Raw genomic sequence first — 14,614 nt, 5'->3', positions numbered from 1 at the left:
AAAGAACGCAATATGACGAAAAATGTCAAAATCTCTAATAGACACCATATTAAATAAGAGTGGCTAATTTTCAATATGGAATTCGGAAGAAGCATTAAAAGTTTTCACTAACCTTAGTTGAAGTTAGTGTAGGGCTATTTAAGACAAACTCATCAGATGTTGGATCGAATGTTGCAGTTGTCTCAAGTCCTTGGACATTTGAGCCATGACCTAGTTCAGTTTGTGCATAACAGCCAATAATTTTCATTTTATATGCAAGAGGTAACCACTCCTGCTGCTGCTCATCACTTGCCTGCCCTTTTAGAGCCGGTATGAACATTCCCTGCAAACAAGAAAGGCATAAATATTTACATAAGCTTAAGACATAAATAATCACATAAGCTTAAGAAGATTATACACTGGAGAACAAATTTTACAGAATAATGAAAAGCTCAATGAAGATGCACTGAAAATAATAACCTAATAAAAAAAATTCTTTGTCCTCATTAAAATCATAGTAAAGAAGTGTTAAATCATATAATTGTCCATCTACCAGATCAGAAATATGTTTCAACTTCTAGGTTGTTCAGCATTACATCGGTTTCAGTTTTCCGATAACTTTCGGTTTCAAATTCTCTATTATCTTTTTCCATGTGTGGGAGATGGCTGGATATTGGGGCATTTCAGGGCCTATCCTATCAATGCCATGAGTGTAATAAACACAAGATAACGAAAAAAACAACAAGAAACATCTAATTTGTTCTACAAATGCCCATTTAATTTAATTTTGGCAAATGCTGAGGTTTTCTACTAAAGCTAGAAACAAACAGTTAAACTTGCCCTAATTTTTTTTTTACAAAAGCTGAAAACTTCTACTAATAGAGGAAGCAGATATTCACAATTGCCCTAGACTTTGTCTGAACTAGCAAACCTTCTGACGATAAAAATTCATTTACATTTCAGCAAAGGCCAACGTAACAGGTCCTCAACATATAAAAATACACCAGCAAAGACTACACCAAGGCTAAATTCTAAGGCACTATTTCTAATGACATTACCTTCTCTCACATTAACAGGGATTATGAGCATTGGTGGTCTTTTCTGACCATTTGGCAAGGAAAAATCACAGTTTCAAGAGTTAAAAACTGTCCAAGAAATGTGTGGCAACAATAACACCATATGTGTTACAATATACATAGGGAAAAAAACATGATTTTCTTCATCCTTGGTCTGTGGATAGCATTTCACTGCCCAATTATTTGCTACATCTTCTACTGGGATTTGGCCCAGGTCTTGTAATTAACAGTAACACATTAGAGTAAGCGGACAAGCCTGGTGATTTAAATGTGATAACTACATTCTGCCCCTCTAATAGTTGCATCAACAGAAGTCTCGTGCTAAGTGGCTTGCCTTTTTGCCCAGACTACTAGGCACATTGCTGCTGAAGACATTTTACAAATCTTTTTTTCAGCATTATCAGTGACAAGCAGGTATTCACTAAATTCCAGCCTCCTCTGATGATATTCATGTGACCATATGAGCAATGCAGTTCTCAGGGAGAATGATTTGCAATCATTCCTTATCACTTTTATTTGACATATAAATTCAATTGTGTGTCATCATCTATTTTCTTTCTCACCAAATTGATACTATCAGTGATACCTTGGAGAGCTCTGATTAAGATAGCATTCTCACCCACCAATTTCTTTACCACCATTTTATGTATACCATGCATTCTTTAGTGAATATTCTCCATTAGTAATGCAATTTAAGACAGCTTTCTTCCCCACGAACTTTCTTCACCACCATTTCATTTATACTCTACATTCTCTAGTGAATATTCTCCATTTAACAATTGAATTGTGCTGCCTTCTATCCAATGAAAATGCTAAATGGTGGTGGGCAATTTCTCTGCATCAAAAATATTTATCCTTTCTTACTAGCAAGAATAATTTAGGACTAGGTAAGTTCTTTAAATGCTCAACCTTAGACAAGTAGCTACCTAGCCCTTGAAATGGTAATTGAAAGTTGTTACACTAGCACTTGCACATAAAAGAGGTGCAATGGTTACGCCGATAGTAAGTTATGCCTTGATTTAAAATACTCAGGAGTAGAAGAACGAGAAAACCATGTGTATTCCCCTTCTCCTTTTGCTCCTCCTCCTATTTGTTCTTATTCTCCTTTTCCTCCTCTTTCTTCTCCTTCTTCTTCATCATCTTCTCCTTCTCCTATCTCTTTTTTTGCTTCATGTTTTCTGTCTTCATCTTCCCCTTTTCCTCCTCCTCCTTAGTTGTCTCCTTCTCATCCTTCTCCTCCTGCCTCTGATAGTAGCATTGACATTACCTTTCATCCTAGAATCAGAATATCTACTTCTAGATTGGACAATTATTTTGTACCACGTACGACTCCTGGTGCACAGCCCTCACTTGAGAGCATGGGTTAGAACAAGGAGATCCATGCTGCTAGAAGGTCAATTTGCAAGTTATGGTATTTCTGCAACATTCCATTTATTGCAGCCAGGTATTTAATTTATATTTGATTGTTTTAACTTTTACTTTTAAATTAAACTTTGAAAGTAACATTTTATAATTATAACTTGATGTTGAAATTTACTAATATATATATATATGTGACAGGACTCCTTATTGGCAGGGCATGATCGATATGGTTGCCATTTGTGGTCCAGGGTTTAAAGTCCCCATTGATATTGAATTGAGTGACCCCCTCTTACTAGAAACGGTTGAGGAAATGAAACTTGAGTTGGAGGACCATAGAAAGACTTGGAGCCAAAGGGGTTGCACCATTATGACAAATGGATAGATAGATAGGAGTGTTAAAACTATAACTACAATCATCATATTGGTCTGACTGTGCAGATCTCATAGACTTATCTTTCATGTAATATCGTCTAAAGGCTTATTAACACATTGCACCTTGACTAGGCATGATCGACGATTTATTGCGATGAGTATATGTTAGCATTAACCTTGACTAAATTTAGTTATGTTTGTTTGTTAAACTTTATCTCCTTTTAGGTGCCGATTATGAGAGAGCATTGTGGGCCGACCTGGATAGGGTCATGTCCCTTTAAAGGGCATGCCCTTTGGTTATGGTATATGAGTAAGGTGTGGTTGCAGTTAAAGAGCACACAATAGAATATCAAGTCTGCTCCTTTAAGCAAGTCTGCCACAAATCGAATACTTGCTAAGACAAATATATTTCAGAGTAACAATTAATAACGACATCTCATTTCAAGGTCAGATAGAAAGGTATTATCTCAGATCTGGTTATTTAGAATTTTCAGAAACTTTACATGGTATCAGAGCTCTAGTAGTCGAAGCTAGGCTCTGCAAATTAAACAATCACACTTTGTATATCTAGCATCATTCTCCTATCTTCAATGGCATACACAATTAGACCCGAGGACAGGTTTGATGGGAAAGAACACTTCGATGCTTGGAAATTTAGAATCATGATGATTCTTGAAGAAAATGATGCAAAGCAGTTTGTTGATTCAGCATCCAAATAAAATGTTGTTGAACCTAATAAAAACTATCTGAAGTAAAGGAAATAGGAAAGCCATATAGATCATAGTAGATGGAGTGAAAAATGAAATAGTACTCATGCTAATGAAACATCAAACAGCATTTGATATGATAAAAGCATTATTAAATGCATATGAGGTTAATAATGCAACAAGAGTCCTCACACTAAAAAGGCAACTAAATCATATACAGAGAAAGAAGGGAGAATCAATGAATTCTTACTTCCTAAGGGTAGCTAGTCTAAGAGATGAACTTGCAAGTATGGAAACCATAAATTAATGACACAGAACTAACACTGATGGCTATAGGTGGATTACCAAATTCATGGGAAACTTTTGCACAAGGAGTAAGTGCTAGAGACAATCTTCCTGACTTCAATAGACTTAAGGGAGATTGTCTTCAGGAAGAATCCAGAGAACTTAAGAATGGGGGAAAGTTGAAAACTGAAGATGAAGAACTTCATGTACTCAACAAAAATTCCTATAAAGGTAAGTAAAAGCATTTCAAGAAGAAGAAGGGTAATCAAAGGAATGACAAAACTAAGAAAGATCTATCCAAAGTAAAATGTTTCAAATGCGAAAAATTTGGACACTACAGATCTAATTGCCCTAAGAATTCTAAACAGAAAGTAAACTGTACAAACATTACTAAAGAAGATAACTATGATCCTGAAAATCGTGTATTGTATTCAGCACTATCAAATGAAGTATCAAGCAAAGCATGGGTAATTGATAGTGGATCATCCCGACATTACAGGATGCAAAGAAGCACTAGACTCTATATCTGAAGTAGTTCATGGCAAAGTTACCATCGATGATAATTCCGCTCATTCAGTCAAAGGAATTGGGAATTGCACCTTGAAACTAAAGTCGTGTAGTTCTCTACATCTCAAAGGAGTACTCTATGTACCAGGAATTAAAAGAAATATAATATTGGTTACAGCACTTGAAGATGATGGACATAATGTTGCATTCATGGATGGTAAAGTAATGACCTAGGCTAAGAACTCTTCATTTAAGAAAGTAAAATTGATTGGTCAAAGAAAGGAGTACTTGTATGAATTAAATTTAGAACCTAGTCGACCCATTCAAGCCTTATTTCATGAAGCTGTTGATATAAACGAAATATGGCATAGAAGGTTAGGACATCTAAATTTCAAAACCTTATCAACTATGGAGAAGATGGTTACTGGTTTACTTAAACTAAATAAAGATCATTCAAACATATGCAAAGGATGCGCTCTGGGTAAGAACACCAAAAGTCCATTTCATGATAGCATTAGAAAAACTAACAATATTTAGGAATTAATTCACTCAAATTTATGTGGACCTATGTTTGTTCCTTCTCTTGGAGGATTCTGGTACTATATACTTTTTATAGATGACTTCTCTAGAAAAACTTGGATTTACTTCTTAAAATGTAAAGAATCAGAAGAAATTCTTAAGAGATTTAAAGAATTTAAAACCTTAACCGAAAACTTATCCGGACATAAAATTAAATCTCTTAGGACTAAAAATGGAAGGGAATATACCTCAAATTTGTTTAAAGAGTTTTGTAAAGAAACAGGAATTAAGAGGGAGTATATTGTTCCTTATCACCCATAACAAAACAGGATAGCAGAAAGGAAGAATAGGACAATTATAGAAGCTGCAAGAGCTATGATATTTGATCAAAATCTAGAATATTATCTTTGGGCAGAAGTATAAACAGAAGTCCTCACTCCTACCTTAGAGATAAAACTCACGAAAAAGTGTTTACTAAGGTTAGACCTAATATAAGTCATCCTAGGATTTTTGGGTGTCCAGTATATATACGTGTTCCAAAAGAAAAGAGAACTAAGTTAGAACCCTCCGGGAGGAAAGGTATTTTTTTGGGTATAGTGAAACATCTAAAGCATATAGGATTTTCATACCTGGTCAAAAAAATATTGAACTTAGTAGGGATGTAATATTTGAAGAAGAATTAGCATTCGAAAGAGTTCTAAGTTCTGAAGAACCCTCTCCCTTACCTAGTTCTAAAGAAAATACTGAATCTGAGTCTCAGAGGGAGAACATTGAAGAAATTGAAGATGAAATTCAAAACCTCAATCTTCAAGAAACCTAAAATTCTAAGAAAAGACCACTTTGGGCCATTAAGACAATAGAGGAAGCACAAGACTTCGCTGCACCATCTATAACATTCAAAGAAAGAAAAAGACCCAAAAGATTTTCTAGTTATGCAACAAACATGAATGATTTGTCTAAATCAGAACCAAAGATGCTATTAAACATACAGCTTGGAAGGATGCCATGACAAAGAATACCAATCCATTATGAAGAATGATGTTTGGGAAATTGTTCCAAGACTTGAAGGAAAATCTATTGTTTCTACCAAGTGGATATTTAAAATCAAGCATACTGCTGATGGTAGTAGCATTGAAAAATATAAAGCAGATTCGTGGCTAGGGGATTCTCTCAGAAAGAAGGGATTAATTAGGAAGAAACCTTTGCTCCTATTGTCAAATACACCTCCGTAAGAGCAATCCTAGCTATTGCAACATCGAAGGGATGGAAAGTACATCAGATCAATGTAAAAACAGCATTTTTGAATGGAAAGATTACGGAAGAGGTATATTTGGAGCAACCTAAAGGATTTAAAACTCATAACCCTAAAATTTTTGTTTGCAAGCTCAAGAAAGCTCTCTATGGGCTTAAACATGCTCCAAGGGCATAATATGAAAGAATTGATAAGTATCTCACTGGCTTAGGATTCTCCAAGAACGAAGCCGATCCAAATCTATCTTATAAACAGGATAAAAATGATATGGTAATTTTGATATTGTATGTTGATGATTTACTAATAACAGGTGATGATCATCTCATAGATCAATGCAAGAAAGATCTAATCAAAGAATTTGAGATGAAAGATTTTAGACTCCTTCATTACTTCCTAGGACTGGAAGTATAGCAATTCTAACAGCATGATACTCAATCAATGAAAGTATACATTAGACATCTTGAAGAGATTTGGAATGTGGAACTACAGGCCTATGTCTTCTCCCATGGAGACTAACTTACATAAACTTAAGGAAGCAGCAACAGAATCACCTTCCATAGATTCTACTCTTTACAGACAGATGATTGGGTCCCTTATGTACTTGGTAAATGTTAAGTACCAGAATTTGCACCTGGTACTGAACTAAATGAGTTCAGTAATCCTAGTAGAACATGGAAATCACTTCTACGTGGGACATGCAATGAAGTGAGACCTCCAATTTCTAGGCTGGTTCCTATCAGATGCTTTACTTAAAACTCATGAACTTTGAGGGAAAGGGATAGAAAGATAAAGGAAAACAAAAAATTAAACCTATGGTGATTGCACCTAAAGTTTGAAAAAATGACATTCAGATAAACTCTAACACTTGAAACCCAAAAGATCAGTAATAGATTCACACAACTTGCCTCTATGATGCATGCACATCAGTGTTTTGCAAAAAAGTTTAAAATGCTTACTTGCCCAGTAAAGGAAAAGATAACTTTCACAATAATGAACCTATGACATTCATGTAACATAATCTACAACCTACACATTGCAATCTTTATAGAATAGGTATAACAGTGAGACAAAACTGAAGGAAAAGAAGAATTTCACTAACAGCTTGATCCAATCACACTAATACACAACTCCATAATTAGCAAAAAGGTGATAAAACTCATCAAAAATGGTCTCCAAGGTGATCTCTGCATATATCATCAACTGAGTTACAAAAGAAATGTAGAAAAATGGCCAAAAGATAAAGAAAATCACTAAGAGCCCACTTCTGCATAACTAAGAACTTCTTTACAAATGAGCCACCACCCTCTTAAGTAGAAACTCCAACTCCATCTATTGTGATTGAATGCAACAAGAAAACCAGTCTCTACGGTGAGTGAAATGTCAAGAGGCACCTGAATCAATGTACAAGGCAGATGACTTCACATGATCTGCAGGTCTTTTAGCCATAAAAGCGTAAAAAGTAGATTCTGCCTGCTCAGTGTGCTCTGCACTGTTTGCTTTGGGTTGTGAACCTGATTGCTTAGTCTGGGAAGCTAAGCGTTTTCGACAGTCAACCTTCATGTGACCATACTTGTGGCAGTAGTTGCATTGAATGTTCTTCTTTTTGGAACCATCGGATGCTGGAGTAGAAGACTTCTGCTGAGATGGTTGCTGAAACTTGCCCTTATCCTTCTGAAAGGATTTCGCAACAAAGGCTTGCTCTATGGAGGTGGAACTAGAGCTACTACCAAACTGTTGTTTCCACCGATCTTGCTGAAGCAGCAGGGTGCAGAGATCAATGAACTTCAGATCAACACCAATAGATGTGATGTTGAGAGTCTCAAAAAAAAGCTCATAGGATTTTAGTAAACTCCGAAGAGTGATTACCACAATATCCTCTTCCTCCATCTTGCGACCAATGGCAAGTAGCTGATCACGGATTTCTTGAATCCGATTCAGGTGTGCCTGGAGCGTGGTGCGCTCATGCATGACAATAGAAAACAGAGTGTTTTTTAGAAAGAAGGCTTTGCTCTTGTTGGAAGTCTAATGAAGACTTTTCAGATGTGTCTAGATTTCGGCAGCTATCTTGCCGGATGGAATCTGAGAAAGCTGATCATCAGCTACAGATAATTTGAGAAGCATCACTGCCTCTCGATTATTTGAATCTCATGTATCTTGATCAGGACCCGGAGAAGTCGGACGCGGCGTAACACCCAGAACAAGTTGATCAGTGTTTCGATATTCAAAGATTGCGATGATGCGCTGCTTCCAGGTTCCATAATTGCGACCATTGAATTTGGTATTATGTTTGAGCAGAATATTTGTCAGGGATGCCATGGCACATTTTTCTATGTTTCCGGATTCGTCCCCTGCTGCCTGGATTCGGGTTCGGGTCCGTACGGGTCCGGATTCGTCCTTGGGTTCGGTTCGGGTCCGAGCAGGGTCCTTAGTTTTGACTGTGGATTCGTCCGGGTCCTTGCTGAAGCGAACCCAGATGAACCCACAGCGAACCCAAGGCTAAAACAACATTAAAGAGTGTGTTTGTTTAATTGTTTTCTTATTCAACTCTCAAAGGAACTTAATAAAAAACATTTCACTCATCTAATCCCTTATGTCAAGGAGGAGGACGATGATATAGCAGCATATGGGACTAGTGGAACCAGTTTGGGTTCCAACGATGAAGATCTAGATATAGTTGCAGTTGGGGATGAAGCCATTGATCCCTCATTTTTGTGATGATCCATTTGACCCTTGAAGGGCATTTGATACTATGATTATTGATAAACTACTAAGAACTTGTCATCTATCATCATGTTTCAATCTTTATTACTTGATGAACTAGTCTTTCTTTTGCAATTTAGTAATTCAATGTATTATTTGATGAACTAGTCTATGTTTTGCAATTTAGTAATTCAATGTATAATTTTCTTTACAATCATGAAGATAGATTAATGAGCGAGTATTTAATGCTTTTAGATTCAGGTAAAAACAGGTTTTGAAGGGACCCAAAACCCTTTGGCATTTGGCATTGATCAATGATCAAGCAACAATTGTTCATATTGTGAAATGACTTTGTTTGCAACTATGCATGTTTCTCTTGTGTGTGTGTGTTTATATATATATATATATATATATATATATATATATATATATATATATATATACTTACGAACCCACCCATGAACCCAAATGAGGAAATAAAAAATTGCCCGAATCCACGAACCAAACCCCGAACCCGAACCCGTCCCCGAACCCGAATCGGCAACTTATACGTTTTTCAATGAAAAATTGTGAAAATCTATGAAGGCACGCTCTTCAAGGCAAATATACAGAAGACCCAAAAGAATCAGAGAGTGACCCAGAAGAGAGCTCGAAAAACCAAGAAGGAATCTATTGTCGTTTTCTAGATCTGCTGGCTCAAAAATCGAGGCACAAAAATTGAGGCACGCAGAAAAATCAGACGACAACCCAGTTGAGCTCTCGAAAAACCCACCAAGAATCTGCAATCAGAAAGAAATTTCAACCCCAAAAAATTAGGGTTTCGAGCAAAACATCAATCATCAAATTGAAAGTCAAATTTGCAAAAAGATGGCGGATTTCTTGAAAAAAATGGTTGTTTTTGCTACCCAGAGCACGATGACAGACTGAGACGGTGCTAAAAAAATCGTATTTGATCGCTAAATGATTGGCAGATATGGTAGGAGTCGTTTTTTTTAAAACGCAAAGTTGGGCCTTGGATACAAATCACGTTGCATAAAAGAAATGACCCGATTTGCAGATGCCTAAATGAAATGATCCGCCAAGAAATCACGAGTTGCCAACAAGTCGCAGGTTTCAGAGTTTCCCCAAAAAAATCGCATGTTGCAGAGTTCAGCCACGATTTCCAAAAAAATCACATGGGTTTCCCAAAAAACGCCCAAAAAAAATCTGCGATTTGGAGAGTATAAAACCTGCAAATTTTTCAACAAAAGCCCTAGCTAGGATTTAGTCGAATTCGAATTTCTTCAAGCAGAAAAACCCTAGGTGAGTTTTTGAGAAATTGACGGAAAAATTTTTGAAAAAATTTAAACAAATAATTTCAAGAAGAAATTATAAAAAATTTCAAAAAAAATTCAAGTATTCGCTCTTATACCATATTACGAGGTAATTAGTAAATACTTGCATGTTATTAACAGAGACCGAGAGGTCAATTTATACAAAAGAATGAACGAAAAGAATAGAAATATTCTATTCTAGAGAAAGCAAAAAACGAAAGCAAACTAAAGCTTAAGATATTTACAAGATAACTATTAACTAATAATAGATGACTTTATCTATTATTGTAATAAAATTAGGCTCTCAAACACCTCCAAATGACATGTGCTTGATGACAAAGTCAAGCCACATCATACCCCATCATGAAAGCTCTTTGAAATTGCACTAAAAACCTCCAAACTAACTCAAAAACGCTCCTAAATGAACTCAACTATTTCCTGGATCCCCCCTTTTGTTTTCAAACAAATTTGACTCCATCCCCTTGAAACTCCTAGTCACAAGATGACTCTATTACGTCCAATTTGAATTCAAAATTCAATTTACCCTCTTAATCACTATCTTGTTGTATTAGAAATTTATTATTATCTAATTGGTTTGAAAAGCACCAATTTAAATAGTAATAATTACATCTATAATAAATACAACAAAATAAAAATAAAAATATCTATTAATATAATAACATATAACTTAATTAAAGTTGCATATCACTATAGTAGCAAATGAGAAATACATTACAGATTAAAGGCGGACCCGAAATCTTTCTACAAAATGAGTAAGGCCTAAATAAAAGGTCAAAATACAAAGTATTTGGTCATTCAAGGAGAAGAACGAGGAAGCCTGTAACCATGGAAGCCCTAGCTGCTGTTTGTTTGAGAAAAATTGAAGTTTTCTGCATTTGGCGCTCCTGTTTGCTAGATTTTAGACACCGAGTTATTACAGCCCGGACTTGGTCTCTTTCCTTCAAATATGGAGTTTTCATGGTTATCTCGAGCCTTTACTTGAGTCTTACGGGCCTCATTTGCTGGTAACTTTTAATGTTATTTTAGAGCCTTTTTTCTGCTATGTTTTTGGGGTCTCCTTTTATCACTTAGTATGACTCTCGGCCATATTCTTCATTAAGCCGGATTTGAAAGAAATTTTAAAATTAAACATAACAAAGGCATTCATTAAAAATGAAAAACCTAACTCATTTGAAGTCATTCGATCATTCAAGATTTTGAGAAAATTTGGGAGCTTGAAACCCTTGGCTGCCAACCATGGAAAAATATGGAGATTGCAGGATTGTTTTGCTACACCTGGCATCTCATCTTGCTGCTGTAGCCATGACTGCGTCTTTTTCTAGAGCAAAACCTGTCTGATTCTCCTCATTTCAAGGCCACATTGGATGTTTCTCTACTATCTTTTTGGCTTTAGACGACTGCCATGAGTCATCACCTTATTGTGACTTATTCCGGAGTCAACTGAGAGTTTTACAAACCTTCGCAATGAGGTTTCATTTGCTTCTGATTTAATGGCAATCTCATAAGTCATTCTGGAGTTAGTCTCCTGCTTGTTTTTTTGTGGCATTCTTAATGTCGAACTGGAGGCTTGAACTACTATATTTTGGAGTCTCGACTTTAAGAAAATATGGCTTGAATCTTAGCAATTTTAATGCCATGACTGGATCTGCTTGATGAGTCTACTGAAAACACTTTTGTGTCCTCTTTTCAAGCAAATTTTTGCTATGAAATTATGCACTTCTAGGCTGCCAGTTTGATTTGGTTTTTGAGTTTGAAAGCTGGAGCAAACGTGGCAATGTTCTGCTGAAAACACATCTTGCATTTACTGGAGTTCTCTTGCATCTTGGGCGCACAAAAATGTAAAATAGGGTTTCGACTGTAAGTTATTTTAATAAATTTATTGCATACCCTTCTTCATTTTGCTCAAGCTTTAATACAGTAAAATAGAAACATGATCATCTAATGTTTGTTGCTCTCTAGTTGAATTTGCTGCCATGAGTATGCATGATGTTGACTCTGAACTCTTTCATATCCTATAGCTTTTCATCTTTATGCCTGTTGATCTCCTTGTACCTGTCGAATGTTGAATAAAACCTATTCTTTGGTTATTTAATCTCATCTTTCTTGCATCATAACAACATCTACAGCTGCTTTATTGCTGTTTGCTATGATTTTCACCATCTTGTCACACTTTGCCCAAAACGATTCTTCCAGTCGCCAGTGTGACCATGCTGTTTTGTTATCAAAGGTTCACTCTTCTGTTATTTCAGCATAGCTTGTGAACAGATTTTTACTGTTGTTCAATGAGACATTCATGAACCTGAAATTTTATTCTATCTTTTACACTTGGATACAATGCAATGTCTGATATATCTCTTGTTGTTTCTTTAATTATAAAGCTTATTTTCTGTTCCATACGAGTGTAATGATAAGGAAGAATGAATGTTTCTTGCTTTTGAGGTGAGGTATGACATCTTTGCTTAGATCGTAATTATCTAACCCACTCTTCTTTATATTGTAGGATCCTTCGGACCTTGGTGAGCAACTCATCAATGGGCAAACCAGCAAGGAGCGAGAGGCCAGTCATTACCAGGCATTGACTGGCACCCTTTGACCCTCATGCATTTACCTTCATTCTCTTTATTACTTTTCTTGTATAAGATAGGAAGTAGCATTGTAGTAAAGGCTACTCTCATAGTCTTGTGTGAGAGGTACATTTGTAATTCAGCAATTTTCATGGTTAAAACAAATGACATTTTTGTTGTTGACAAACATGAATAATCATTTATGTAATACTGAACTTTTGAATTCATATATGTATCTTTCAGAATACATTCTCCCTTTTTGCTTGATACTTTAAATTTTACACGTGCAAAATTTTAGTAACAATAAATGCAAGACCTGATATTTGCTATGTTGTTAATGCATTAAGTCAATTTATGTGTGACCCAAAGGAGATTCACCTAGTTGCAGTCAAACACATCATGAGATCCTTACAAGGAACTCTTAACCTTGGGCTCAAGAATGAGAAAGTTGAATTGGACCTTCATGGATACACAAACTCAAATTGGGCTGGAAGTGTTACTAACAGGAAAAGCACTTCAAGATGTTGTTTCAGTTTAGGCTCAACAATGATATCATGGATATGCAGAAAGTAGTCTTCAGTAGCACAAAGTTCCACAAAAGCTGAATACATTGCAGCAGCGATGACCTCTCGAGAAACAGTTTGGCTTAGAAAGTTACTTGTGGGCTTATTTGGTCAAGCCATTAATCCTACGATTATTCATTGTGATAATTAGAGTTCAATCAAGCATTCTGTGAATCTAGTTTTTCATGACAGAGCCAAACATATCGAAATTCCTTACCATTATATAAGAGATATGGTAGACAAGAATATTGTAAAATTAGAATACATTAGCACCGCAAATCAGACAACAGATATTTTCACCAAACCTCTCTCTCGAGTGAACATAGATCACATCAGGAAAAGACTTGGTATGGTTGAATTGTAATTCATTTGTATTCTTTAAATTATTAATAAAATAATTTTATTGTCAGGCTATTGACTGTTATGGGCTCCACCATTTGTATTCATTACTTTAGAGGTGACAATCTCTGAGATAATGAAAACTTGTATGAACAACATTATGAGAGATGACGATCTCTTAGATAATGTGTTAAACAATAGAGATCTATTGTAAGATCTAGATGAGTTCAAGATCACATTGCGATGTAGATATTGTTATGCCTATGAATCACAATTTGGATAAAGGAAGAATGTTATTATTCTCTAGAGTTTATCTTGTGTTCTGGTAGATCTTAAACTTAGAATCATGTTGTGAAATAGGAATACCATTACCTATGAGTCACAACTTGGATAAATGAAGAATTTAATTATTCTCCGGATGTCATCTTGTATATTGTATTCATTGCAATATTGTTATCACTAGTATCAGTGATATGTCATATCACAGATATAGTAATATGACATAGTATCAACTATCATGTGTTCAATGATACCACATGCTAAGAAGATTCAGATAGATATAGAGTATCATTCTATACTTATTCATCATAATTGATGATGCTAGATGTGTTATCTCTCAGTATGATTATCAAGTTAAGAGGGAGTGTTAAAACTATAACTGTTGTAAAGTTTCTGCAAAATTCTGATTTGAATCAAACTTAGATTATACCTTCTAATACTTGTAGATAAATTTCAATGTTCGGTCTTGAATGAATTTATAAATATAAATCTGGAAATGTTTTTCTCTTTTGCAATTTGTATTCGGGCAGTATTGACTAAGGAGCAGACTTTATTGTTTCTTGTGTGTCCTTAGACTTCAACCACACGCCTATTAAATATATCGATCAAGGGTCATGTCCTTACAAAGGACATGTCCCTTTCAAAGTCTCCTTTGATCATCTTCTTGAAGTCGGCGACTTTTCATGCAAATATTAGTTTAGATTCTAAACTAACGAAGGGTGATTAGTAAGTCTTCAAACTAGCATTCCATTATAGGCGCCGATATCCTAAGAGGA

The 14,614-nt window shown here is 35.6% G+C and overlaps 1 protein-coding gene across 2 annotated transcripts in view; it reads right to left on the bottom strand.

Annotated features, from left to right (window-relative positions):
* Positions 1-14,614, bottom strand: part of LOC149552236 (peroxisomal acyl-coenzyme A oxidase 1-like) — a 192,641-nt gene that overhangs the window by 135,433 nt on the left and 42,594 nt on the right. For both annotated transcript variants that reach the window (XM_089787758.1, XM_089787757.1), the window contains one exon: positions 113-322. In XM_089787758.1, coding sequence (XP_089643884.1) covers positions 113-322 — 210 coding nt within the window. The remainder of the gene's footprint in view (positions 1-112; positions 323-14,614) is intronic.

Source organism: Cupressus sempervirens, chromosome 6 (assembly GCF_028749045.1).
Source record: "Cupressus sempervirens isolate cs-2001-9-10 chromosome 6, ASM2874904v1, whole genome shotgun sequence".
Classification (NCBI taxonomy): domain Eukaryota; kingdom Viridiplantae; phylum Streptophyta; class Pinopsida; order Cupressales; family Cupressaceae; genus Cupressus; species Cupressus sempervirens.
This window is presented reverse-complemented; position numbering and strand designations above follow the sequence as displayed.